The sequence below is a fragment of the Chinchilla lanigera genome, unplaced genomic scaffold (assembly GCF_000276665.1).
Source record: "Chinchilla lanigera isolate Chin_1 unplaced genomic scaffold, ChiLan1.0 scaffold00044, whole genome shotgun sequence".
In the NCBI taxonomy this organism is placed as follows: Eukaryota; Metazoa; Chordata; class Mammalia; order Rodentia; family Chinchillidae; genus Chinchilla; species Chinchilla lanigera.
The window spans coordinates 284,335-308,529 of record NW_004955445.1 but is presented as its reverse complement, the minus strand read 5'-3'; the positions used below and the strand labels follow the sequence as shown (position 1 = coordinate 308,529).

The 24,195-nt window shown below is 39.1% G+C and overlaps 1 protein-coding gene across 5 annotated transcripts in view; it reads left to right on the top strand.

The window, feature by feature from the left end:
- The window catches only part of Znf831 (zinc finger protein 831), a 133,545-nt gene extending 109,586 nt beyond the window's left edge, over positions 1–23,959 (top strand). For 3 of the 5 annotated variants that reach the window (XM_005392206.2, XM_013518379.1, XM_013518377.1), the window contains 3 exons: positions 17,443–17,603; positions 18,451–19,205; positions 19,656–23,959. In XM_005392206.2, the coding sequence (XP_005392263.1) occupies positions 17,443–17,603; positions 18,451–19,205; positions 19,656–19,749 (1,010 nt within the window). In that variant the 3' untranslated portion in view covers positions 19,750–23,959. Of the gene's footprint in view, positions 1–17,442; positions 17,604–18,450 lie in introns of all 5 variants that reach the window. The other 2 variants (XM_013518378.1, XM_013518381.1) reach the window with 2 other exon arrangements.
- Positions 23,960–24,195: the final 236 nt, after the last annotated feature.

The following is a 24,195-nucleotide window of genomic DNA, read 5'->3' as shown; positions in this document are numbered from 1 at the left end:
TTTTTTACACAAAAAGTAAAGAGAATTGGGATGGAAGGAGCTCTGAGGTGGGAAAAAGTCACTGAATTTTTTACACAAAAGTATTTTTTACACAAAAAGTAAAGAGAATTGGGATGGAAGGAGCTGCGAGGTGGGAAAAATTCACTGAATTAAATAAAATATCTAATCTTGTTAGGAAAACATGACAGTATTCTGTACATGTTTTGCTTGTTTTCTCACCAAATTAAAGCTTATAGCCTGAAATTTTGTTGGAACAAAGATCTAAGTTCTCCTTCAACCTTCATTTTTCCCAGAGATTAGACTTAGAATTTCTGTTTTTCTCCCTGCCACCAACGTGATTGTAAAACCAAATTCACCCGGCCCACTCCCATGTTTTCCTACTTGTACTGTTTTGTTTTTTTTTTCTGGTACCGGGAATCAAACTCATGACCTCGCGCTTGCCAGGCAGGCGCTGTGCTGCTGAGCTAAATCCCCAGCCCCCTACTTGTACTGTTTTATAGTTTAACATGAGCCTACCTTCTCCTTTCTCAACATTAAGTAGAAAGCAAAGGGAATATTTCTCCCCAGCTAATATCATGGAAATGGATTAATTTCTCCTTTTAAAGGATGCAAATCATGAGAAAAAATGAGCTCTCCCAAGTACCTCAATTATGTTTTGAGAAATAGACTGTCGTTTATGGACTCATTTAGTCATGAGAAACATTAGAAATGATAATTCAAAAGAATAGATAGCCTTGATTTCAATTTTGCATTGTAGATTTCAAATGGTACTTTCAATAACTATACTTTTCTTCATCTCTCTTCATTTGCCCTTTATAGTTTAGGTACAGGCTATGGTTTGGACACAGATTTTTAGGATTGATTTTTGAACATGATTTTCCGCTACACATCTCTCAGGAAAACAACAACAACAACAACAACAACAAAACATTCATTTTATTAAAAAAAATTTTTTTTAAAATTTTGGTACCAGGAATCGAACTCAGGACCTTGAGGTTGCCGAGCAAGGCTCTGTGCTGCTGAGCTATATCCCTGGCCCAACAACAAAACTTTTAAAAGAAAATCTTAAATTGATTACTTTCATCAAAGAAATGGAAAAGAACTGAGTACCACTAAAAAAATGTAGTGTCTGAAATAAAATGTTTGATTACTTTCAAGAGACAAAATTTCAGAAAATCATATGAGAAACAAGAAATAGCCTTGTACATAGCTAGATTTTGAGAAATACATTTTTCTGTTCCTTCAACCACATGTCTCTGAGGAGCTGGAGCTGAGACTTCATAACCATGGTGATCTCGCTGGATGGCTTTCTGAGGCATTTTTTAGTGACTACTCAGGCTGTCCACTTCTGATGCTTGAACCAGGTTAGGTGCTCTTGTACTATGATTCATAGCATGTCTCTTTGTGGCACTTACCATAAAACCAATCACTGTATAATTATGGTCCTAATTTTCTTCTCTTTAGCTAAGTGTACACTACAACAACTATCTAGAAGTGAGCTCCTCAAATTATTAGTGATAAACCTATTTTAATTTCAAGGAAAGGTAGGGCGAGGGCTGGAGCAGGGGTGGATTCTGTTCTTTTTCCTTGTTCCATTTACCTTTGTTCTCAGTGGAATCTCTTCTTTTGCATTTGGTACTAAGCTTTTAAGTGACTAAAATATTTTAACTGGATTTTTTTTCTCCTACCATGATAGGTTAGGGAAAATCCTTCTGAGACTAAAGTTATCAAAGTAGCCAGCTCTTATTTTTAAAAAAATTCTGCCAGGTACTTTTGGAAGTTAAAGGTTTACCTCATTGTGTGGAAGATGCAAAGGTGCTAAGTATTATGGGGTGGTGATGATGTCATTCTCTGAAATCAATTAGAGAAGAATTATTTCTGCCTTTACCCTTTTAACTTATGTTAGTATACCATGAGGAGATGAGGGATGTGGGCTGAAGGGGTACATGTATTAGTTCACCTGCCCTGCTTTCTGTCATAAATCACCTCAGAATGTTTTCCCAAGAAGAAACAAAATGGCAGCCTATACTCTAGGGCTCCCTCACCCACCAACTCCTTCCCCATTTCTCTGACTAGAGCTAATGGCTCTCTACCATTATTTTTCCTGTCAGAATTAATAGGGAGATACTCTTTTTCCTAAAACCATTAGTTAAGTAATATTGCTTACAGAATTGCTGAAACAGGATAGCACCTCCTTCTCCAGGGTGTAAATCTTTAGAAATGATGAAGTAATTGCTTAAACACATCCATTATATTCAAAGCCTGAACTTTTTCTATACAATTTTCATTTAGAGTTAAGAAAGTTTGAAATTAATGATCCATAAAGTAGATTCTCTTGATTTAATTTTGGCACTAAAGAATTAAAATAATATTAGCATTTTCCTTTCATTTAGTTTCTCTTCTCCACAATTTGTCCTCTCTTTACTTTATTCTCTTATTGTCTGGGCATGATTAAAGTTTTGACTTACCAAAAGATTTTAAGTATACTTTTGCACTAAAAATGTTTTTTTTTTTTTTTGAGAAAATGGTAAGTGAAGTATTCTCAGAACTGATTGCCTTTCATCAAAGAAAGAGAACAAAAAAATGAGAACCATAAAGAAAAGTGGTTTCTGAGAAAAGAGATTGAAATGATTACTTAGAAGAGGCAAAATTCCAAAAAATGGTAGTATAGAAATATCCTGGATTTGGTTAGAAATGGAAAAAAACATATTTTTCTCCTCTTTGAACGAGTCTCTCAGCTTCTCTCTGCCAGAGGAACTAAACTTTAGTTACTACTGTATAAGAATTTATTTCCTATCAGTAGTTTGTTCTGCTTTCTGGTAAGGGGACTGACTTAACTTTTAGTTTTGCCTGGGCACAGTCTAGAGGTTTTCCTCCTTATTTTTAATCCAAATTTTAGAGCCAATACCATAATGTATCTTTTATTTTCCTTTGCAATTAAATGAAGATGTATTGTGTTTGTTGCAACAAACACAGCAAAATCAACATGTCAAGGAAAGCCTGAAAATTCCCAGCCTTGGTTCTCCCTAAGGCAACCAGAGTTAGGTTGGTGCACATCCTTCTACATCTTTCTCCATATGTGTACCATAGAGACAGACACTTTTAAGTTTGTTTGCTTTAAACAAAAGGATCATACTATAGATAGTTATCAGCAACCATTTTTTCTTAATATATCTTGTACAAGACTCTGTGCTAGTATATATAGCAAATAGATCATTTTAATGTGACATAAAATCTAACAGTGTGGATGCAACATCATTTGTTCGTTCAGCTTTTCCTCTGTTGATGGATATTCACATTGATTTCTGTTGTTTCTCTGCCTATTGCTGCAGTCAAATGCTTGTTCAGCTTCCCAAAGAGTGATTGTTGGATCAATTGTTTTATAATTACTTATTTCATCTTCTAAGATACTAACAAATCACTTTTCAAAAGCAAGTTCACTCTTCCATAAATATGTTTCAATGGTATTTTTGAGAGCAAACTTCGCTTTGGCAGAAGAGCAGAGCCAGCGTAAAGTTTGGCCGTTGTAGTCATCAGCACCCTTGGGTTTCCTGAATAACAAGGGCTGCCACACTGGCCATCGGTCAAATTCAAATTCAGAATTTGTTGGTGTTGTTCTGAAAATGAGTTATCAGTATTTAAAACAAAATGCAAAGTTCTTTCTTAGATCCCTTGAAAATGGACAGATCTTCTGGGCAGGAGCCTAGGTCCTTCCATGTTGCTCTCCTGGAGCTGAGGGTCAGGTGCCTCTCAGTTGTGCATGGGCCAGTGTCGGCTCACTGCAGGTCTTACTTTCTCCTGTGTGTGATTTTTCTGGCTCTGGGATAATGATCCTTGGTTTAAACCAAGGTTTCTCAAACTTGGCACTGATGACATTTTGTACCAGCTAATTCTTTGTTCCAATGTAAAATGTTTAGAAGCATCTTGGGTCTCTACGACCCGCCACCCACCACACACACTCATACACACATACACACTCCCAGCTGGGACAACCAAAAATGTCCTTAGACATCACTTCTGCTTGAGCACCACTAGTTTAAAGAAACATACCAAACATTTTCCTCAGTAACTCTTGAGATAAATTTCCCAAAGATGGTTCCTGGGCAGTTTTTATGAAACTGTTGGTGAAAAAAAACCACCCAGATGAATTCTGTACACGAGCAAGCTTTAAGGTGCTGAAAGGTTTTAAACCAGCCCCATTCACTGAGTTGAAAATATCGGGGAGGATAAAGCGACCAAAACATGCTCTTTTCATCTTGGGAGCAGAGGCAGGGACAACTGCGATTACAGGTGATTTCTGAAGTAAAAGCGTTACCTGATTACACACACATAAAAGAGGCCATTTTCTAAACACTGTATGAAAAGAGCTGAATAAGTCCCAGGCACAAAGGTAGATGTCGCCTTTGTTCGCTGTGCATTTCTTTGGTGGTTTCTTTTGTTTGTTGGTGGTAGGGCCTGGGCAAGCTCCCCTGCCTTCCAGGGACCTGCTGTCTCTGCACCTTGCACCCCAGAATTCTCCTCAGCAGGGATGTCTGAGGCGTGCAGCATACTGGAGACTATGGAAGGTCCCCCAAAGCCTCCCCCTGTCTGAAAGGATTTACTACACCTCTTCTAATGACCCCACTTCTTTTTTCATTAGGATTAATAGAGAAGTATTAATTCCTCCCCCAAAGCTATTAGTTAAATCACAGTGCTCTAAAATTGCTGAAACAGAATAATTTCTCCTTCATTCCTGGGCATAAATCTTGAGGAAAAATAAGAAACTGTTTCAGGTATATCAATTACATCCCAGGGAAGAGACCCACATAGACAATTTTCATTTAGCAACAAGAAACTTTTAAAACAATGCTACATGAAGTAGATTGTCTGGGTTCAGTCTTGACATGTAATGTTTCCAACAGCATCTCCTTTGTCATCTTGTTTTTTCCTTCTGCAATTTCAGAATCCTATTTTGACTCTGCGTTGTAAGGTCACAGTCTTGTTGTCTGGACATGATAACATTTTTAATGTACAGCTAGAGTTTAAACACCATTTTGCCCTAAACATGGTTTAGGTAAGGGGTATCTGTGAGGGGAGCACATTCATCCTGATTGCCTTTCATCAGAGAAATAGGAAAGAGATGAAAATCACTGGAAATGGCTGCTGGAATGAAAGATTCATTTATGATCACTTAGAGGCAGACTTTGAAAGTCTGCATTAGGGCAACACAGAAGGACCTGTGGCTGCCCCTGAGAAACATATATTTCTGGCCCTCTCGGGTCCCTCCCTGCCTGGGAAGCTGAAGTCTGAGGCTGCTTCTGCCCACTCACCATCTGCTGGCTTCTGATTATCATCTGATTGGCACCAACATCCGATGTCTCTGACGCCCCTTGCCTGGAAGGAATAGACCCTCTCTGCCTCACTTTCAGCTGTATTTTCCCTAAAGAGGCTCCATAAACAAAAATTGTAATAGCATTGCAGAGACAAATGAATTTACTGTCAAACAACCATATGACAACACCAGACATGCAATAGGGACTTAAAGAAAATTGGTTGAATAATTACATGATTGAATGATTCAAACTAATTAGTGATAAAACCATCAGCAAAGGAGCAGTGTCAGACAATTTTCCTGTCTGCGTGGTTTTACTCTTTTTCCATAGATACAGTTTGGGTCAGGACCCTGTCTTTCTGTATCTGAACATCTTTTTGTTATTTCTTTCTGAGTGTTTATGACATTTGCTTGGTGATTTTTTTTGTGCGTAATTATTTGCTTACTGAACTTCTCCCCTATTAGATGGCAATTTCTGTGAGGGTGTTCTATGCCTCATTTAGTGCTAAACAAGCTCCTGCATTCTGCTCAAGTCCTGGTACAATGTTGGCTGTGCTCAGGGTTCAATCAATTTTTGGGCTCAATACTGAGACTATGGTCTCAGATACGGGCTCCAAGAATATGGGCTTCAAAAAGCGTGTGCTCAATAAATATTAGAATAAATGAGCAGATCACTGTCCACAACAAAATGATTACCTTTAAAGATCTGCCCAGCTTTCTTTAAGTAATTGCAAATTTTAATTGCCAGCACATTGTGCATTCTTTAATGGCAGGGATACTTCTGAACAACTTAATCTCAAATCAATTAAGAGTAGGTAATTAGTCCAGCCTTCCTGTTTATACTAGCAGCTTGCTTAGAAGGCTGATGTTGTAAGTGTTACTTTTAGCCCCTGTAATTCAGTCTGTGGACTTGACATTAATGGAGATTTTGGTATGCGAGGACAAACCAAAAGAAATGTTTCAAATTACTGGTATTTTCAGATAATGATATTTGAGTAATACATTTATTAGCATTTTAATAAAGCCTAGAAATGAGACAGCCGGAAGCAAGTTTGGCATTAAAGATGCCTATAGTTACATCGTGAGTCTCATCATATTGTATCTTCACTTCATTTTCTTTTTAATTATTTCACAGTTTCCTGTAGCCTTTTCAAGAGATCTAAATTTACAATTGCTGTAATAGTTTAAGCAGTCTCTTCCTCCCAACGTGGTAGGGCAATTATTTCTGAGAGAAATTATTAAAAATGCGGCCTTTAATCAGGGAAAGAACAGGAGAGCAGAGAGCTGTGATGAGAAATGGCTTCTCTAATAAGATTCATATAATTGTGTCAGAGCGGCTGAATTTCCGAAGATTGCATGAAGACAAAGATGGTGGGATCAGGCAATTTCCGACGACGAAGGAAGTGATTCATATGGTCTGATGCCAAAGCCCCAAAACAGGACCACACTGTGTGCTTTAAAATTTGACCAGAGCATGGCTTACTTTTTGAAAAAGGACATTCACTTAAAAACAAGTTAGTGTCCTGCTTCAATAACCCAAATTAGTTTAACAGACTTCAGTGACATTATTTTGGCATTTTTCACAATTGCTAGAGATAACTCACTTTTCTCTGTAGACTGTAGGGTCCAAAGCAAATTAAATCAATGGATTTTCTCCCTTTGCTCTCTCAGATGAGCCAGAAGTTATTGGTCAAATGTGCACATGACCTTTCTGCTTAAGCTTAAAAACCTAAGCAACCTGTTGGGAAGATATTTGGCCAATCTGATTATTTTTTCTATACTAATTGGTTTTCCTTCCTCATTGAATTGAATGAATTGCCTGGTTGTTTTGTCACTGTGGGGAAAGTGCGTAATCTACTTAGAGTAAGAGCTTAGGCTTGGTGAACTATAGGACTGAAGAAATGTTTATCATCATGATTACCATGTGGTGGCTTTTCATGGGCAAAAATGAAAATATATTTAGAATCGCTCCACTTTCTCCATTTTTACTTCCTCTTCCCTGGTGAGTCATCCCATCTGGCCCCCACAGCACTCGCTAACCTGGTGAGTGGCTCGCCCACCCCCCTGCCCTTCTTCCTCCAAGTCGGTCTCCAGGAGGTAGCAGCTTTAACAACAGAGATGCCCCCTGCACTGTGGACAATAGTGGCTCCTTTCTGAGTGTGGGGCAGAATTTGAGCTCTCGACCGTAGTTACTTGGACCCCATGAGGACTGAGTGCCTTCCCAGCTCCCCACCTTCATCCTGCACTTGCTCCTCCGCTTGGGACCTTCCCTCCTCACCACCTTAGCTGCAGCCCCAGGGCTCCCAGATTCCCTCCTGCCTCAGGCCCCCCACTATGTTCCTCCTCCATCCAGAGCATCCTTGGTGAACTGATGTTCACCCTGGAGATCTCATTTCTGTTGTCTTCCTCCCCTAGAAAGCTCCCATGACCACACAACACAATCACCCTCTAGTCTTCCATGCAGGGTGCCTCTTATTTACTGTTATGCTGTAATATTTCCCCCCATGTCTTGCTAGGTTCTTTTGTCACCTCCTGTACCTTATTCTTCTGTAGCACTGCCCTGATTTTTATTCTCTATAATATCCTTCCCTCTGCTTATTCTTCCATGACCCCAGCACATCTATCTAAAACACTCTTGCATCTGCTTCCTTGTCTTTCTCTTCTCCCATTACAGCAGAAGCCCTTGAGGGCCAGGGCCACATTGGATTTGTCCTTCTCCAATTCCTCAGGACTGAGAATGGTGCCTAGGTCACTGAAGAGGCCAAGGTCATATTTGTTGAATGGATGAGTGGAATACCAAAACCCTGGTTCTGTTGCATTAGATGGCCTCAGTACACAGGTGGCTCACTTGAGATTATATTGAGGAAGAAAAGTTTGCTCTCTTTCCCAAGCCATTGCACTTCTCTGTAGATTTTAAAAGTTGATTTTTTTCAGGATTAGGGTACTTGGTAACCTAGTCACCTACTGATAGTGACAGAGAAGCAAGTCAGATGCAGTGGCATGTACTTGTAATCCCAGCTACTTGGTAGAGGGGGTTGGGGACAGAGGGAGATCTCAAGTTCAAGGCCAGTCTGGGCAACTTAGAACCTGCCCTCAAAACTTAAAAGGGCTAGGGATGTAGATTCCAAGGGTAAGTATGAGGTCCTGGGTTCAGACCCCAGTATCACAAGAAAAAAAGAGAGAAAGAGAAGGAATGGATCTGTGTTTTGTGTTGTTTTTCATTTTTGGTTCAAGATAAAAGATGGAACACATTCACATATCTCCGCTTTTACAGACCTGGGAGAGGTTGGAAAATGAGTGGATCTGCTGTGCACACACACACAGGGGAAAATGGCAGGAAGGAGGAACGATGCCATCCTTCTGGATGCTGGAATGCAGAGGCTGAGTGGTAACTGACTTAGCTGACCACAAGAATTTAACCCTGACTTAGCAGTGGGAAGTCCCTCCCTAAACTCAGAAATTCATGGGACAAGGTAGGGCTGCAAATAAAAGAACTGTCTGAAAGACTAAGAAATAAGCAGACCCTGAACCCCACACAACCCTACTTTGCAGACCTTTGTTATTTCTCTCTCCTTCCCTACTTTAGAAGACTAGCACTTTAGTAGAAGGGAGCACACAAAATGCCAGGGGACGCAGGGCACAATCAGTCTAGCAGGTGATGAGGGGACTACACTGAAAACTGGGTGGGGGTAATTAATTGTTTAACATTAGACATGGATCACCCAACCCTCTTCTCCAATTTTGACCCCAGAATGCTGGCAACTAGCCTGACATTTTCTAAGCAGCAGATCTGAGGCCCTTCCTTGTAGAAGCGGACCAAGACACATGGAAGACACAAAGATGATTCCTGTAGGGTTTCCCACCTTGACAGGGCAACAAGATGACCCTGCAGTGAGGCCCGTGGTTGAGAAGCTGCTTCAGATTGTCTTCTTATGCCCATTTTTCAGACACGGCTAGATGTTTGTGATGGCCCCACCTCTCAGGAAAGCTTTCCACAGGAAGAGAGAGACAAAACCAAACAAATTGAAACACAATAACTTGGGAGAGAGACCGTGTAGGGAGAAGCAAATTTCAGTAGCAGCTAACCATTATCTGAATTACCAGAAAGAAAGAGGATACAGAAAAGAATAAAAAGAAGGAAAGGATTCTTAGAAAACTTATGAGAAATTAAAAACAAGACAGCAGAAATAGAAACTCATGAATTAGAACTGAAAGATGTAGGAATCCTCCCACAAGTAAAACAAGAAGACAAAGAAGTAGAAAATAGGAAAGAAAAGAGAAAGATTATATTAGGAGGTAAAATAACCTAGTAAATGCAGTTATATAAAGAAATAAAAAACAAAACAGAAGTATCAAAGCGATGATGCATAAGATCAAGAAATCCATTGTACTTCATGGTGCATTTAGTTAAAAATAATTAGTTGTATTTTTATTTTAAAGAGAAAAAACAGTAAAAATAATGACACAAAATTTCAAAACAAGATAGTAAATGGTTAATACATTGCACATTGCTGTCTTCAAAGTAGTTGCTCAGATTACAAAATATAGGCATGAAAAATTGATCAGACAGTATAAGCACAAACCTTTCTTTTTAATGAACTAATAGAAATTAGTAGTATAACTATCTTAACAATCATATATATATATATATATATATATATATATATATATTCCTCTTCTCTTCCTTTTTCTCCTTTCCTCTATCCCAGTTTTTCTTTCCTTTTGAACATTTTCTTCCCATTTCCCAACATCTATTGTACATTTTACTTATTTACTCTTTCAGCTTCTCACACTAGGGAGACAATATGATGTTTACACATGCAAGTCTGATTTATTGTACTTATAAGTATGTTCTCAAGTTGCATCCATTTACATATAAAAGTCTGAAGTTTATCTTCTTTATGGATGAGTAGTACCCCATTGCATAAAAATACCATATCTTTTTTATCCATTCCTCTGTTGATGGGAATTTGGGTTGTTTCCAGGATTTAGCTATGACAAATTGTGCTGCTATGAACATGGGTGCACATATGTCACTGTGGTGTTTTAATTCTCCTGGGAAAATCCCCAGAAAAGGAATAGCTGGGTTGAATGGGACCTCTAATCCTAGTTTTTTGAGGAATCATACTGATTTCCACAGTGGTTGCACGAGTCTATACTCCCACCAACAGTGGAGAAGGGTTCCTTTTTCCCCACAACCCTTCCAGCATTTGTTGTTGGTTGATTTCTTGATGATTGCCATTCTCTCTGGGATGAGATGAAATCTCAGTGTTGTTTTAATTTGCATCCCTTGAATGACCAATGATGTTGAACATTGTTTCATATAATTATTTGCTATTTGTGTTTCTTCGTCTGAGAAGCGTGTATTCATCTCAGATGACCATTTTTGGATTGGGTTTTTGAATTTGGGGGCCCTGATTTTTTTCAATTCTTTATATGTTCTAGATAGAAGTCCTTTTGGCTAAAATTTTTTCCACTCTATGGGTTGTCTTTTCACCCTGTTGCTAATTTCTTTTGTTGTGTAAAGACTTTTTAATATGGTAAGATCCAGTTGTTGATTCTTTGAAGTATTTCCCACGCAGTTTTAGTTTTGTTCATGAAGTCTCTGACTAAATCTAGGTCTTCATGATTTCTACGTACTTTTTCTTCCAGTAGATTTAGTGTTTCTATTTTAATATTTAGATTTTTGATCCATTTTGACTTTAGTTTAGTGCATGGTGATAGACACAGGTCTAGTTTTAGTCTTATGCGTGTAGAAAGCCAGTTTTTCCAGCATCATTTGTTAAAGAGGTTATCTTTCTTCCAGTGAACATGTTTAGCTCCTTTATCAAAAGTAAGGTGGCTAAGTGTGTTTGGAGTTGTTTCTGCATCTTCTAATCTGTTCTACTGATCCTCAGGGCTGTTTTTTTTTTTTTTTTTTTTTTTTTTTTTTTTTTTTTTTTTTGCCAGCACCATGCTGAGTTTATCACAGTAGCTTTGTAGTATAATTTCAAGTCAGGGATCGTGATGCCTCCTGCCTTGCCTTTGTTGCCCAGAATTGCTTTTGCCATTCTAGGTCTCTTTTGGTTCCAAATGAATTTGAGGAATGTTTTCTCTACTTCTGTGAGGTATGCTAATGGTAGTTTGATCATGTTGCATTAAATCTGTATAACAATTTTGGGAGTATGGCCATTTTCACTATGTTGGTTCTTCCTATCCATGAGCAAGGGATATCTTTCCATTTTCTGATATCCTCTTCAATCTCCTTTTTCAGAGTACTGTAATTTTCAATGTATAGCTCTTTTACTTCCTTTGTTAGATTGATTCCTAAGTATTCCATTTTTTAATATGCTATTGTGAAGGGTGTGGTTTCCCTAAGTTCTCTATCAGTGAGTTTGTTGTTTGTGTATAGGAATGTTATTAATGTTTGTGTTGACTTTGTATGAAGCTATGCTATTGAGTCTGGTTATTAAATCTAGAAATCTTTTGGTGTCTGCTACGTAGAATATCATGTCATCCATGAATAATGATGTTAACTTTGTTCTTTTCTATCCTTATTCCTTTTCTCTGTGTTGTATAATTGCTCTGAATAATGTTTCTACAATTATATTGGATAAGAGTGGTGATAGTGGACATCCTTGTCTTATTCCTGATTTCAGAGTGAAAGCTTTCAGGTTTTGTCTATTTATTATGATGTTGGTTGTTGGTTTGTCATAGATGGCTTTTATTATCTACTCTGATTTTCTGTAGGATTTTCTTTTTTATCATGAATGAGTGAACGACTTTGTCCAGAGGTTTTTCTGCATCTATTGAGATGATAATGTGATTTTGTCTTTGGTTCTGTTGATATGCTGTATTACATTTATTGATTTGCATATGTTAAACCATCCTTGCATTCCTGGGATGAATCCCACTTGGTCATCATGTATAATCTTGATTTCTTGCTGCATTCTCTTTTCTAGTATCTTACTGAGGATTTTTGCATCTATGTGCAGTAGGGAGATTGGCCTGTGGTTCTCCTTTTTGGTTAGGTCTATCTCTGCTTTTGGTATCAGGGTAATACTTGCCTCCAGGAATGAGTCAGAGTGGATTGCTTCCCTTTCAATTTCATTAAAGAGTTTGAGGAATATTGGCATTAAATCTTCTCTAAATTTTTTGTAGAATTGAGCAGTGAACCCATCAGGACCTGGGCTTTTCTTTGTTGGTAAGTTTTCAATTACATTTTCAATGTCATTAACTGATACTGGATTATTCAGAATTTTTATATCTTCTTGATTCAGCTTGAGTAATTCATATGTACCTAGGAATCTGTCCATTTGTTCTGTTTCCATCCTATGAGAGTAAAGGTTTTTGAAATAGGTATTGATCTTCTGAATTTCCACAGGATCTGTAGTAATTTCACCCTTTTCATTCCTCAATGCATAAATTTGAGTCTTTCTTTCTTTTTTGTTAAGGTTGGCTAGGGGTTTATCAATTTTATTTATTATTTTAAAGAACCAACTCTGATTCCTTAATTCTTTGTATTGTTTTCTTAGTCTCTAATGTGTTAATTTCTATTCTGATCTTTATAATTTCCTCCCTTGTGTGGGCTTTTCTTGCTCTTCTTTTTCTAGAAGCTTGAAGTGTATTATTAGGTTGTTATAGTGTATTATTTCTAGAAGCTTGAAGTGTAATATTAGGTTATTTATTTGTGCTCATTCTGTTTTCCTGATGTGAGAATTTACTGCTATAAATTTCCCTGTTAGGACTGATTTCACCATAAGTTCCCATATGTTGTATCTGCATTCTCATTTAGCTGTAACATTGTTTAATTTATCCTTTAATTTCATCTGTAACCCCTTGGTTGTTTAGAAGGTGTTATTTAATTTCTATGTTTATGGAGCTTTTGTGGTTTCTTTTGTCATTAGTTTCCAGTTTCATTGCACTATCGTCAGGTAATATGCACGGTATAATTTCAATTCCTTTGCATTTACTTAAGCATGTTCTGTGGGCTAGTATGGTCTATTTTAGGAAACACCCCATGTGCAGCTGAGAAGAATGTGTATTCTGATGATGTGGGGTAGAACACTCTGAAAACACCTACTAAGTCCATTTGCTCAAAGATTTGGTTCAGTTCTGATATTTCTTTGTTGATTTTTTGTCTAGTTGATCTGTCTTTTTGTGACAATGGGGTATTGAGGTCTCCCATTACAACTGGGTTAGTGTTTATTTGATTTTTCACATCTATTAATAATTGTCTTATATAATTGGATACTCCTGTATTTGGTGCATACATATTTATGATTGTTATCTCTTCTTCTTGAACTTTCCCCCTAACAGCTATGTAGTGACCTTCTTTATCTCTTTTGATCATTCTAGGTTTGAAATTCACATTGTCTGCAAACAGAACAGCTACGCTTCTTTTCTCTAGGTTCTTGCTGCATGGAAGATTATTTTCCATCCTTTGGCTTTCAGTTCATGAATTTCTTTTTGAGTTAAATGTGTTTCTTGTATACAGCATATTGTTGGATCTTGCTTCTTGATCCATTCTACCAATCTGTTTCTTTTGACTGATAAATTGAAGCCACTTACATTAATTGCTATAACTGATATGTGTTGGCTTGTCTTTGTCATGATATGTTCCTGCTGTTGGTTCCCTGCTTTTCCCCTCTGTTTAACTTCTTGCCCTGCCTGGTGATTTCTTTCTGTTGCTGTTCTTGGAATTGTGGTCATTTTTATCTCCCTTTAGAATATCTTTGAGTACTTTTGGTAGGGTTGGTTTGGTGGTCATGAATTTCTTCAGTTGTTCTTTGTCATGGAAGTATCTTATTTCTCCATTAATTTTGAAAGATAGTTTTGCAGGGTACACCAATCTTGTTTGGAAGTTGTTTTCTTTCAGGACTTGAAATACTTCACTCCAAGTTCTTCTTGACTTAAGGGTTCATGTTCTGATGGGCTGCCATGATTCTGATGGGCTTTCTTTTATAGGTGATCTGTTTCTTTTTTCTAATAGCTTTTAATATTTTGTTGTGCTGAATTTCTGGAATGTTGATTTTATATGTGTTGGTGTAGTTTTGCTTGGAGTAGTTTGTCTTTGTTTCGAGTTCTATATGCTTCATTTATTTGTATGTCAAATTCTTTATGCACACTTGGAAAGTTTTCTGCCATTACTTCTATGGTTTTTCTATGACATTTGCACTGTCTACAGCTTTCTTATTGACCCCAATCAATCTTGTGTTATTCATCTTTGCTTCATCTTATAGCTGTTAGATTGATTTTTCATGGTCTCTTGCTATTTTAAAGATGTTTTTCTTTTCATGGTCACTACCTGTAATTCTGTCTTCAAGGTTTGATATTCTATCCTCTCCTTTGTTCAATCTGTTGCATATACTTTCAATGGAGTTTTTAATATTTTGGATTTATATTTGGATCTGTTTCATGGATTCCATTTATTTCCTATGTTGGGCATTTTTTGTTTCCATCATTTTTCTAAACTCGTCTATGCTTTTATCTGTGTCTTCTCTATTATCTTTGATTTTAAGCATCATTTCTTTTTGTACCTGAGAGATTATTTTTTCTCTAGTCTTTTTCCAATTGTTTTTTTGCACTTCTATTGCTATCATTTCAGAAAGTTCCAGTATTTGACTTCCAATTTCATCTATCTCATTGTGTTCCAGGCTTGTCCTTGGTGGGATGGGTGTCTGAGGTTGCATTTTGCTTCTGCATCTTACCATTTTTTATTTTCTCTTTTTTATTTTATTTTGTTTTCTATGTTGATGCTGGCCAATTTCTTATGATAGATAGTTTTAATCACTAGTGTTGAGGTTTCCCTAGATGTCTGTTTTTCATGGGTGTCCTGTAGATATAGGTGGTTCTTTATGTTTATCCCAAGAGCCTACCTTCCCAATCTGTAAATGATGCAAAGTTACTATGTAGCTCAGCACTCTATTCTTTGGTACTGGGCTGTGGTGATGATTCTAACTCCATACAATCACAGTGGTATCAGGGAATAAAAACTGATTATAACATGTGTGACAGACATCCTGGCTAATAGTTTCAAGTACAGTTTAACTATTGACAAACTATGGTAATCATTTACCCACTACCTCCAACTACAGGAGCAAGCTCTAAAGTTATATAACAAAATCAAACATATACCATGTACTTGTATGCAGTGATTTTCCCCTTATTGGATTGATTTTACCCTTCTGTGGGCTGCAGGGAGAGTTAAGATGAATAAGGGACAGGATAAAGTGATGAATAAGGTCAAATATAGTAGAACCCAGGCTGGAGGTCTAAGGATGATCACTCGAGTTTTGGGAAACTAGAGGTACAGGAGGGAAAGATTGAAATAGAATGAAAAGAAGTAATCAGAAAGGGAAGAAACAATGTTTACTATCTTCAAAGTTTAAATTCAAGAAGTAGTTGAGGAGAGAAAGAGGATCAATGGAAGAAAATGAAAAGGAAAGGTAAGTAACCTAAATAATGAAAAACAGAAGGAAAAAAGAAAACAAAAAAGAAAAGAAGAAAAGAAAGAAAGATAAGATGACCAGAGGAAGAGAGGAGAGAAATAAAGAAGAAAAACCCCCAAACAAAAATAACCACAAAATACAAAACAAAATAAGACTACATCTAACCAGACAAGAAAGGGATAGCCAATCCAACAAAGGAGAATAAAAGTAGTAAAATACATCTGGTGTTTACAGTTCTGTGATAGTGTTCATTTCAGATCACAGAAATGTGCTGTGTTCTCCAGCCAAGTTTGCCATGGGAATTATGCTGGGTATGGAGCTGGTTTTGGCCTCTGGATGTGAGAGCTGGGCCAGGCCTTCTATTGGTGGAGTTCTCCAGAGCCCAACTGCCGGGTCCTCCATGCTGCTTTAGACATTCCATGTTGCTGGTCTTGCTCCGCAAGACTCTGCCCACCAAAGGTGTGTGCTCCTGTGTACCCAGCCAGCTGTACTGGGTCTTGTGATTCTGGTCAGTCTGCCTGCCAAAGGCATGTGTTAAATTGTATTTTTTAAGATCACTGAGGGTAGATTTTATGTGTTTGTACTCCTCTCCCCACCTAAAAAATAATTTTGTGAAATCATGCATATGTTAATGGACTTTGCTAATCTTTCCACAGTGTGTAGATATTTAAAAACAACACATTGTGCATGGTCTTTAACAAGCATAGTTTTCTAAAAAAAAAAAAAAAAAGAATGTGATTCAGATCAAACAGAACCACTAGGTGCCAGGCACTGTTAAGAGGACAAAGGGGTGACAGAGTTCATAGACTGCACAAGCAAATTGAGAAGCAATATCATAAGCCAGTGGTGGTGAATCCATGGCACATGTATGGGCTGTTTCTTATCATTGAAAGCGCTAAAAGGCTCCCCATCACTGCTATAAGCACAGTATTAGAAGTGAAGGAGACAAATTTCAAAAGAGTGCAAAGTGGGATGAGGTGGGCAGGGGTTTCTGAATAAGTAGAAAAGTCTGACTTTAAACTCTAAGTACATAACTTAAAAGTGGGTAACAATAAAGGTGTTCTAGAATGTTTTTCTCAGCTTATCTCATGAAGTAATCTACCCTCTCTGAAATTCCGTGTCCTTTTGACCAGTATCCTGCATATCTAGGAGAAAATAGAGGAAAGGGTAAGCAATGGAGAGACAGCAGTTGTGAGGAAGGCTGTTTTGTTCATATTGTCAAGCCCCCTTCTCCAACAACCATAATAATCACCACTGCAAAACATCAGTATCACAAATACCAGCCTCACTCTCTGCCGCCTGCGGCTTCAGTGGAGGCCAGGACACATGCTCTAGAGTGAAGCTTCCACTTCAGCCACCTGGTTATAGACCGAGAGTATTCAAGGTGATCTAAAACCAACCTACACAAACATGACAGGAAGATGACTGTGATGAAAACGAGATGCATGAAATATCACTTACAGTATACGTAATTTGGGGGATTTTTCTCCCTTGGGATTTGCTTTCTTGCTTCTCAGCAGAAATGGGGACCATCAGACCACATGTAAATTGCTTAGAGGTGAGTTGAGTGCTTATACACACTGTGTGGGAGGCAGGGGAATGAGCTTGAGGGTAACCGTGAATGCGTGGATGACCTCAGGAGATTATCCTTTGCTCATTTGAGAATTCCAGATGTACGTGAGCATGTCTCCTCTCCTTCAGGTCTAAATCTGCAAGGAGCACCTTCTGGTGTTGTCTCACAGTTGTCTCCTGGTTGCGGGGACAAAGAGGAGAAAGAAGATGATTGTAGACAAACCTCAGAAACGGTCTCTCTTGTGACAAGCTCAAGGGCCACCAGAGAAACAGATCAATTAACCAGAAAGGTGGGAATTATTATTATTTTTTTTTGGTTTTTCTCCGGTACCAGGAACTGAACTCATGACCTTGCAATTGCCAGGCAGGCGCTTTGCCGCTGAGCTAAATCCCCAGCCCCAAGGTGGGAATTATGATGGTGAGCTCTTGCTATTGATCCCCTTTCTAGATTTTTGGTTCTCCTTTTGTGTTGTCACTGTCCAATGTGGCAGAATTTGCAAGGATCACCTATTCCAAATTCCTGGAACAAAAAATCCACTATACAAAAAAAAAAAAAAAAAAAATATGTCCAAGACTTCTACACTGAAAAATTGGGCAACTTTCATTGAGAAACGGTTGGGTTGATTTCTAGAAAACCCTAAGTACATTATTAATTCATACCTGAAGTGAGATGCTATCATTCTTCAGATATTACTGCAGCGTGACATCACCCCCAGGCCTATCATGGAGCTGCATGTAGAAAGCTGATCCAGACCACACTCTGATGCTAATCTGGAAAACACTTTAATATATGGTGCAATAAATTGTACATCAACTTTACAAGGGGTAGTGACTGCAAGGAGGAAGCTTAGGGCTGTTTGGATAATTGAGTGGCTTTATTTTTTAATAAAGCCAGATCAAAACACATACCATCTCCGCAACCTATTTTGTATGAATAACAAACTTTTCTCAAGCGAATGCCCCGATTAGTTATTAATGGAAACTTATTGAGGTTATCACATTGAAGTTCATGCTCAGTAAAGAATCATGAAGCCCTCAAGACCTTGTTTTCACTGAGGACCACATTTCTGACCACATTTTCCTTTGTAGCAATTAACCTTTTCCCCATGGTTTCTTTTCCTTTGTACTTTACTGCAGGATATTTCTCCATCTGCTGGTGAGCCTGGTGACTGTTCGGCTCAGGAGGACACTGCTGCACTGCCTGGATCGTTTTTGCAGTCTCACACCTGTATGGCAATGCCTGAGGATGACTCTTTGCCCCCTGGCAAAGGTCTTGATGTTGGATTGCAGGAGACTCGGCAGCTGCCGCCCCAGGATCAAGTCTCCACAGATTCCAAATCGCGCATTTTCTCAGATGCTCGAGAGCCTTCTTCTTCTGAACCCAAAGAAACTTCTCCCTGCCATGCCGTGGCTACCTCGACAGCTGCCATTTGTATTTCTCTAGGGGTGAGATCAGGTCCCACAAGGCTGGGAATTCACAGTTCAGAGCCACATCACCACAATCAGGTCACAGGGGCAACTCTAGCACAAAGCCCCCTAAATAGAGGAGCCATAGCAGAGGGCATGTCACAGACACTCTCGCCAGGGAAACCTTCATCCGGACAAACTGTTTCAGGTTCAGCTCCATTGGACTCTACTGGAAAAACTCATCTTGAGATACCAAGTTCAGGACCAAGTTCAGTGAGTTCACACCAAGTAGAAGGGAAGCAGCTGATTGCTTTTCCTTCCAGGGGCCACTATGGGTGTGGGGACGTGGCCACCCCGTCCCCTGCTGTAGGAAGCCACAGTGGGGAAAGCCAAGTATGTGGGTTAATCACTCTGCAGGCTTGTGTGGTCCCTTCTAAACCTGGGCAGCCTTCAGAAGTCCCTGAAGTTCCTTCTAAGTCCATCAGGAAAAGGAGTTTGGAAGGAATGAGAAAGCAGACACGAGTGGAGCTGAGTGACACCAGCAGTGATGATGAAGACCGGTTGGTCATAGAAATATGACACTTCCGGAGAAAGACGGTGTCCAAGATCAAGGACTGTCAATACGTCACAAGCAAGTGTCATCAAGCTGGTAGACTCCCTGAACTCTATTTATCAAACACCTATAGACCAGGAAAGCCATTCTGTGTTCCTTTGAAGCCAACTCCAACCAACTCCAAACCTCTGATTGGCCACACCCTTTCTCAGCTGCTCTGGGCCTGATCACCTTCACCTGGTGCAGGTAGGACAAAGGTGGCCCATGAAGCGCATTCAAAGAAGGCTCACTGTTCACAGTGACCAGGCCTTGTCTCACAGCCCTCTCTGCTCAAACCTGGGCAGCCTTCAGAAGTCCCTGAAGTTCCTTCTAAGTCCATCAGGAAAAGGAGTTTGGAAGGAATGAGAAAGCAGACACGAGTGGAGCTGAGTGACACCAGCAGTGATGATGAAGACCGGTTGGTCATAGAAATATGACACTTCCGGAGAAAGACGGTGTAGGACGGTGTCCTACCTGGTGCAGGTAGGACAAAGGTGGACATAGGTCATTCTACCTCGCTCCACGCTGGTAGAGTGGCACTAGCTGTGACAACCACAGCGACGCATGTACTGATAAGGGGACTCCACCGAGCCAGCGTTCCTGACTTCTCCATTAGTAAGCTGAGGGTTTGCTTCCAGATGGGAAGCATGCTTGGGATGACTGGGATAGCTTTAAAGAAAGCTGGGGTGTGAATGGAGCATCAAGATATTTCTGTTCATTCTGGAGACAAAATTCAGAGTCTTTCCAAAATTGGTTTGGTCCGAGTAATTCCCTCCTGAGTGGAAGTTGTAAATACATCTCAAAATGCCTATGATCTGGTGAAATGTTGATTTTTTTAGTGTTGCACAAATGGTCAATGCTCGTGTGTGGTCAAATAACACAAGCACGTACTGCTCTTGTACCTGGTGCTTTTTCTGTGAGACCCTTGAGACCGTTGATTTTTTTAGTTCTCGCAAAAGAACGCTGTGTTAAAAGTCAATAGAACAGTCTCTCTGTAATGAGTCATTTTTTGAGGGGGAAAAATTCACTTATTTTCCTCTGATTCTTTTTGTCATATTGTGCTCTGAGCAATTTCAATTAGAGGGTTACATTTTAGTAATCTGTGCAGCTTGAAATGATGCCTGCTCCTCGTGACGGGAGCCTTTTAGACTTCCTCCAGAAGCTTCAAAGATACAAAACTAATTGGAGTTTTGACGCTGTTTTACATCTCAGTAATTTTATTTTGGGGGCTTGGTGTTACTTTGCTGTCAAATTAAATCAGCCTCTGTATCGTGCAAATCGGAACAGTGCAGATAAAATTCCCCAGAATTCCAAGCCAGTGCACCCCTGTGCTGAGGAAAATGGCAGATCGACGTCAGCTAGCCCACTAGGCTGAGCCTCAAATATCCTGCCTTCCTTTCCCTCTCCTTAAATGGGAAAGGAAAAACTTAAAGAGGTTTACAATGGTACATTTCAATAAAATTTTATACTTGCTTTTGGTATGATTTTGTACAGTTTGAAATTTATAGCCAAGCTCTTTCTGCTTAACTTTGATGTAATGATGTTCATACTACTTCTTGTACTTCAAAGGCAAGGGAGCAATCAAAACATCTCACACACCTGAATACTTCAATTAGCCCTTGCCTGTGACTAAGTATGGTCCAATTTCAATATCTTCATGTGCATTTTCCAATTTCGGTGTTATTTGTAGAAAATTTCAATGCAACATCAGCTTCCCCTGGTTACTTAGCATAGGTCTGTGGTCATTTCATATGTACTCATACATATCCTAATGAGGATAAGCCCAACTAATAACAACATAAAAAGGAAGGTAAAAGGACATTAGACACAAACTTAGTATCCTTTTAAAACCAAACACAAGCAACGTGGTGGTTCTTTACCCTTTGAATGACCTATGCCAGCATAGGAAAGCAGCCTGAGACCTAGAGGGAGATAGATGAAGTCCTGGCTGTCTCTTTAGTGGTGAAATCATAGGGAAGATGGTCCCTGCACCCTAGTTTCCTTAAATCAGAAAGAGTTGAACATGATGAGCTGAATGAAAGTCTCACCAGGTTCTGATCCTGGTGAGAGCTAATGATGGAGAAGGTGCCCTGCATTGAAACATCTAGGCTCCCTGGCTTGGAGATGTCCCCCAAGGAAAACCATTGCCCCAGGGCTACTGCTTGGGAGAAATTTGGGTGCGGATTGTGAGGAACTGAAACACAGAAATCTTCAGCGAATACTACTATACAGAATATGAGCTTAGGGAAACTCCATTTAATTTTTCTTCAGAGTCCCAGAATTTAGGGTGCCATCACACAGCTTAGAAATGTTGGCTCATAGTTCAGAATGTAAGAAGCAAAACCAGAACACTAATCTGTGAGTAGAAGAAAACAGATGTATGAGTTGAATTGGCTACTTTTTTCTTGGGAGGCGTTGATCAGGGGCAGAAGGAAACTACCTTCCAGATCTTTCTTTCCTGACTTGTCAGCTGGATCACTGAACCCAAATCAGTCAGGCACAGCGCTAAATAACTCTGACCACAGGATAGCCATGGAAACTCTATCCTCCTGTGAGCCAGCATGGCTGGCTGCCACAGCCTAATCCTGAACCAACATGGCAGAATGCTGATTTGCATATCCTTAACAACCCAGGTCACTTACAAAGGCAGGCAGTTTGTTGTTTTGCTGCGCCTAATCATTTAGCTACTGTGTGATAATGTTCCTAAGTGTTCCTTACTTTATAACAACATGGATTTGTGAAAAGCTGTATTTCAATGGATCTTTTTTAGAAAAATAATTGATCGTAGGTGTGCTGGCTATAGAAGGTATTCTAAACTAAAATTTTTATTTGTTTATTTGCTGTGGGTTTTTTTTTTTTTTTTTTTTTTTAACAGGGTCTTGCTAAGTTGTCCAAGGCTGGGCTTGAATTCACAGTCCTCCAGCCTTGGTCCCCTTGGTAGCTGGGATAACAGAAGTGTGCTCCCGGCTAAGATTTTTTTTTAAAAATAAAGAATTCTTTCATAAAGCAACAATCTCTGATTTTTATCAACCTGATTTTCCTATGGGTTTTCTTAAAGTGAAATGCAATTATAGGAATGCATTTGAAGGGTAACACCAGCAACCCATAACCCAATTTGAGTTACGGAAAATAAAATTTCAGTGTTATCAATTGATAATTACTGCAATTTTACCTGCTACAAGTGCATACTGCATGATGATTAAGGGAAAGGAAATTTTATTTTAGAACAAGGCAAGCCGGAGTTGAAAGACTAAAGGTTTCCTCTTTCCGCCCCCGCTGTTCATTTTCTTGTGTTTTCAGCTAAGGGACTTTACTAACCGGTGCCTCAGCTTCCTCCGTGGAGCATAGCTCTAAGAATGCGGACATAGACTGAGTGAAGGACACTTTGGATTCCTTGGCATACTCTCAAGGCACAGGTTCATCCCTTTAATTGTACCTATGACTGGCTTCGTCTCACTTTTTAAGATATGTGGAGGAGAGCAGTGTCAGCTCCTCCCTTAGGAACATAAACTATTAACTGACCCTTAAAATCATGTGGTTTTGGTCCACCTTGCTTTAAAGCATGATGAAGGGCCGCTCATCCTTCCTATTAGATATGACCTTTTGAATTCTAGATAAAGCTAATATTCTCTTGGTTCATATAGCAACCGGGAGAAACTGTGACTCACTCGCCAAGTCATCCACAGGATGGGGTCGGGCGTTTCTGAGCTCAAATGGAAACATGGCCAGTAGCTTGGTGAGTAACCTAGAGCAAGCTAGACTGTCTCGCTGAAACCTCCCTTCCAGAGCTGAGATTGGAAGAGTAGGCTTGCAAAATGCATTGTGACCACAGTCTTCGGCATGAAAGATAAATTATTTGCAACCTCGTGCCAAACAGTATTTCTTTGCATTTACATTCATTACTTAGAACGATCACATTATTCATTTTTTCCCCAGCATAGAGATTTGCATTTTACACAAAATTTGCCTGGTGCAGCAGATTTTTATAGTTATGGAAACTGTCATCATTATGGGAATGTGCTGCTGCTCAACTCCCCAGACATAATTTAATATGGGGAAGAGAAAACGGCCTCCCTGGCCCTATGGGTGATCGTATTTCTACCAACACAGCGAGCAGGGCTTGGGTGTTTTTCTTCACTCCAGTTGTTATTTCCATAGTTCATGTGAGAGAGACACTTTGGCTTTTGAAACACTACATGTCTCCATCTTTAAGCATGATTTCTTGTCCTTACCTTTCAGAACTCATTAAACGTTGGTGTTGGGATATAGAAAATCTGGTGTGCTAGATTTCTACCTTGTGTGATTCTTTTCATCCATGCTTTGTACTTATGTGGGAATATGCATAGTTTGATCTGAAGAAGTATAAGAACATATGAACACATTACTTCACCACTGGGAGAAATGGAGACAGGAAAAATCGTCAGCTGCTATCTCTTGGAGTTCTTGAGGGTGACTTACTATTTCACAGATGCAGTCAACTGTCACGACTTACAACTGCTTGTTCATAATCAGGGGAAGCAATTGGCTTGTTGGTTGTGTGTTGAAGTTTATTTCTTTATGTGGTTAAACTACTTTGTTTTGATAAAAATAAAACTTAAAATAAAAATGCCTTTTGTGACTTATTAACATTTTAACTGAACAAAGAATATCGTGTATAATTTTGACATCTGATTATTCCCTACTAGTTGATCAGACAACCTGTCTGCCATATTGGTATCCCATTCTGCTCAACAAAAGGATTAGGACATAGGGAATTATCATATTTTCTTGAGCTGTTTCTTTTTCTCGTATACTTCGTTTGTCATTATCTGCCATATTTTGTAATTCGTAACATGGAAATGTGTTTATAATTCTTAAAATGTAGCTGAACTGTGAAGCCACAT